Source organism: Octopus bimaculoides, chromosome 24 (genome assembly GCF_001194135.2).
Source record: "Octopus bimaculoides isolate UCB-OBI-ISO-001 chromosome 24, ASM119413v2, whole genome shotgun sequence".
Lineage (NCBI taxonomy): Eukaryota > Metazoa > Mollusca > Cephalopoda > Octopoda > Octopodidae > Octopus > Octopus bimaculoides.
In genome coordinates, this window is record NC_069004.1 from 22,945,916 (window position 1) to 22,949,670 (window position 3,755).

Here is a 3,755-nt window from a genome sequence, read left to right on the forward strand (position 1 = left end):
AGTGGCGGCGGTGGTGGTGGTGGTGGTGGTGGTGGCGGCGGTGGCAGCAGCACTAGTAGTAGTAGTAGTAGTAGTAGTAGTAGTAGTAGTAGTAGTAGTAGTTGTAGTAGTAGTAGTAGTGGTGGTGGTGGTGGTAGTAGTAGTAGTAGTGGTAGTGGTAGTAGTGGTAGTAGTAGTGGTAGTGGTAGTGGTAGTGGTAGTAGTGGTGGGAACAGCAGCAGTAGCAACGCCAACAACAATAACACTAACATCTGTCCTTCTTTTGTTTCAGACATTAATGAGTGTGCACTTTCTGACGCCTGCCCCCCAGGGATGCAGTGTTCCAACACAGTGGGTTCCTACACCTGTCGTCGTATCTTAGGTTGTGGTACTGGCTACACCTTGGACGAATCCACCCAGCAATGTAAAGGTGAGTTAACTTTATTGGCAGTTTGAACTTGTGCAGTTTCTTTGTTGTTTTTTTTTTTTCTTATTAAATCTACACCACCACCACAACCACCAACAACAAGAACCATACCAACTACAACAACACCAACAATGATACCAACTACAACATCAACAACACCAACACTGCAACACCAACAACAACACTAACATCAACATGAACGCCACACCCTATACCAACAATGCACCACCACCACCACCACCACCACCACCACGAGATATGTGGCACATTGTTGTACTCAAGAAGACCCACCCACCACAACAGAAGTGATATCCTAAAACCAAGGTGCCACATAAAAAGCAATGATGTAGTGACAACCTTAACAAGTGATGTAAAGTGCCCTGCTAACACAGTAGAACATGGTATTGACTTATAAAAAACGTTTAATATACTTTTGAGTATATCATGGTTGCATGACGAAATATAGTGTCCCTATAAGTCATTAATACTTCTTTCAAAATTGCTATTTTACTTTTCACCCATCAACTTGTGTAGGTTGAACTGTGTAAAACGTCAGAGAAAGACACTTCACTGTTTCTTGTGATAAACACATAAAGCAAAATTTTTCATGGATCCTTAAAATAATACTGAGGACCCAATTGACTATTTTGCTTCTGTGGACCCCACAAAATCTTATATGGACCCCCAAGGATCACACAGACCCTGGTTGGGAACCACTCCTCTGCACCATCACCATCATTACCATTTATACCATTCCATATATTTGAATTTTCCTCTCTTGTCTTCCAGATATTGATGAATGTGCTCTTAAGGTCCATAACTGTGGCGACATGAAGTGTCGTAATATTCAAGGTTCTTTCCGCTGTGAGAAAAAGAGGTTAACTTGCCCTCCAGGGACCATTCTCAACCAACAAACTAAAATTTGTGTAAGTCCACCAAGACAGGATTGCGAAAAAGGATTTTGGCGTCGAAATGGCATTTGCATTGGTGAGGATAATGACATGGTGTTTTTTTAGTCGATGGGGTGGTGTTACTCTTTTGCTCACTTCAATTATTGGATCATGGCCATGCTGGGGCACATTGAATAATGTGGTCCTAGAGATGTCAAATACAAAAAAGATGGAATTGCTGTGGCTGGAATGTCTCTGATCATAAATCAGTCTTGTCAGAGCTGACCTGGGGTCATTTTTCAATTAATCTCAAGAGATTCTTACTTGACTCCATTGACCTCAGTACTTATCTCCTTCTCGTATTTATTTTATTGATCTTTACTTATTAAAAGACCAAGTTTTGGTCATTTTTGTTTTTTTTCTTTTTGGCATAAAAACACAGGTGTGGCTGTGTGGTAAGAAGCTTGCTTCCTGACCACATGGTTCCAGGCTTAGTCCCATTGCATGGCACTTAAGGCAAGTGTCTTCAACTGTAGCTTTGAACTGACCAAAGCCTTGTGAATGGATTTGCTAGACAGAAACTGAAAGAAGCCCATCATGTGTGTATGTGTGTGTATCTTTGTAGCTGCATTTGTTCCCCACCACTACTTTGACAACCAGTGTTGGTGTGTTTACGTCCCTGTAACTTAGCAGTTCAACAAAAGAGATTGATAGAATAAGTACCAGACTTTTAAAAAAATAATACTGGGGTCAGTTCATTCAATTAAAAATGTTTGAAGGCAGTGCCCCAGCATGGCTGCAGTCTAATGACTCAAACAAGTAAAAGATAAAGGTACATAGCTTAGTGTATCATTTTACATAGGCACAAGCATGGCTGTGGAACTGAACCTGAAATCATTTAGTTGCCAAGCCAGCTTCTTAACCAAACAGCTGTGACTGTTGTTGGAAGCATTCAGGTCAAGTCTCCAGTCTGAGGAGAAATTCCTCTTTTCTCCAACATTCCAACAAAAAAATAAAGTCATGGGAGTTTCTCTTCCCTCTCTGACTAAGCAGTAAAAAAGGTCTGCTTGATTAGGGCCAGCTGGAGCTAGCCAACAAAACAATTACCCTTGCTATCACACTACATGTGTCTCAAAACATCTTCACATTCCAACTCTAAACCTCTAAACAACCCATCCTGACATTACTACACCGCATCGTCATTCCTTCACAACACTTCCTGACTAGTGAATGACATAACCACTATGTGGTCACATGTCCTGCTGGAAATAACAGCCAAATAGCTCCCTCACATTACTCTGGACATTACTGTCCCAAATTCTTGGAATCCCAGAGCTAGTTACCCAGTTTCTATGCTACATAAATGACTGAGTTCACAACATGGCCCCTCGAGGGGATGCCACTCCATTATGAGGCTACTCATTTACAACTGAATCAACTAGAGCAACATAAAATAAAGTGTTTTGCTCAAGAACACAAAGCACCACCTAATCTGGGAATTGAAACTACAATCTTACTATTGTGAGTGCAACACACAAACTACTAGGTCTTGTACCATCACCTCTCACAATACACTTTAATATTAAAAACAAACAAGATGTATTAAACAATGCATTCCAAATTCCTTTATGGAGATCTGCCAAAAGCTAGCAAGAAGATCAGGCAAAGATGGCTGCGACTAACCAGTCACTGTATGTGCCACCCTGAACTGGAACCATCCGAATTAGTCTTGTGGAACCCACTTCCTGGTGATATAAGAAGAGGAAAACATTGTCATACTTACATCGACAACTTGACCACAGACACTGGCCTGGAATGTATCCAGGACTTTAAGGCAATGATGTTGGACTGAGAAGTGTCATGGGTGGACTTTGCTGCTACAGCCCAGGCTGGAACCCATCCATAGGAATATATATATATATCTATATACTATACCTGAGGAAAAATGGAATGATCATGGCTTTGAACACGTTTCATCCTGGGTCTGCTCGATCAGGCTGACTTGGGGTTAAACAATATCTACAACTCAAATTTTGAAATATTATTGTTGTTGTTTAATTCCATTTTTATTTTATGCTTTTATTTCATAAAACCATTTTCCTTTGTAGATATCAATGAATGTGCTCATCGTGTGGACTCATGCAGGCGTCACCAAACGTGCCATAATACTGTTGGGTCTTATTATTGCAGTAACACAATAGACTGTGGAAGAGGATTGTGGTATGATGCTGCAGCAACTCGTTGTCGAGGTATTCCTTCAGTTTCTTAATTATATGCAGTTTTAAAATGTATGGAAAACCCTACAAGTAAAAATCTTATTTAAATCATTTAAATATTTGTCCTCCAGTTTTTTGGGGGGTTTTTTTTGTATTATGCAAGTGTTTAGGAAACAATTATCACATAATATATCAAAATTTGCCAGTGAGACACATCTAAGATTGCATTATTGATGGTGTTGC

The 3,755-nt window shown here is 40.2% G+C and overlaps 1 protein-coding gene across 3 annotated transcripts in view; it reads left to right on the forward strand.

Annotated features, from left to right (window-relative positions):
- The window catches only part of LOC106872917 (fibulin-1), a 150,904-nt gene that overhangs the window by 91,322 nt on the left and 55,827 nt on the right, over positions 1–3,755 (forward strand). For 2 of the 3 annotated variants that reach the window (XM_014920093.2, XM_014920094.2), the window contains exons 7-9: positions 272–409; positions 1,196–1,393; positions 3,405–3,545. In XM_014920093.2, the coding sequence (XP_014775579.1) occupies positions 272–409; positions 1,196–1,393; positions 3,405–3,545 (477 nt within the window). The remainder of the gene's footprint in view (positions 1–271; positions 410–1,195; positions 1,394–3,404; positions 3,546–3,755) is intronic. The other variant, XM_014920095.2, reaches the window with a different exon arrangement.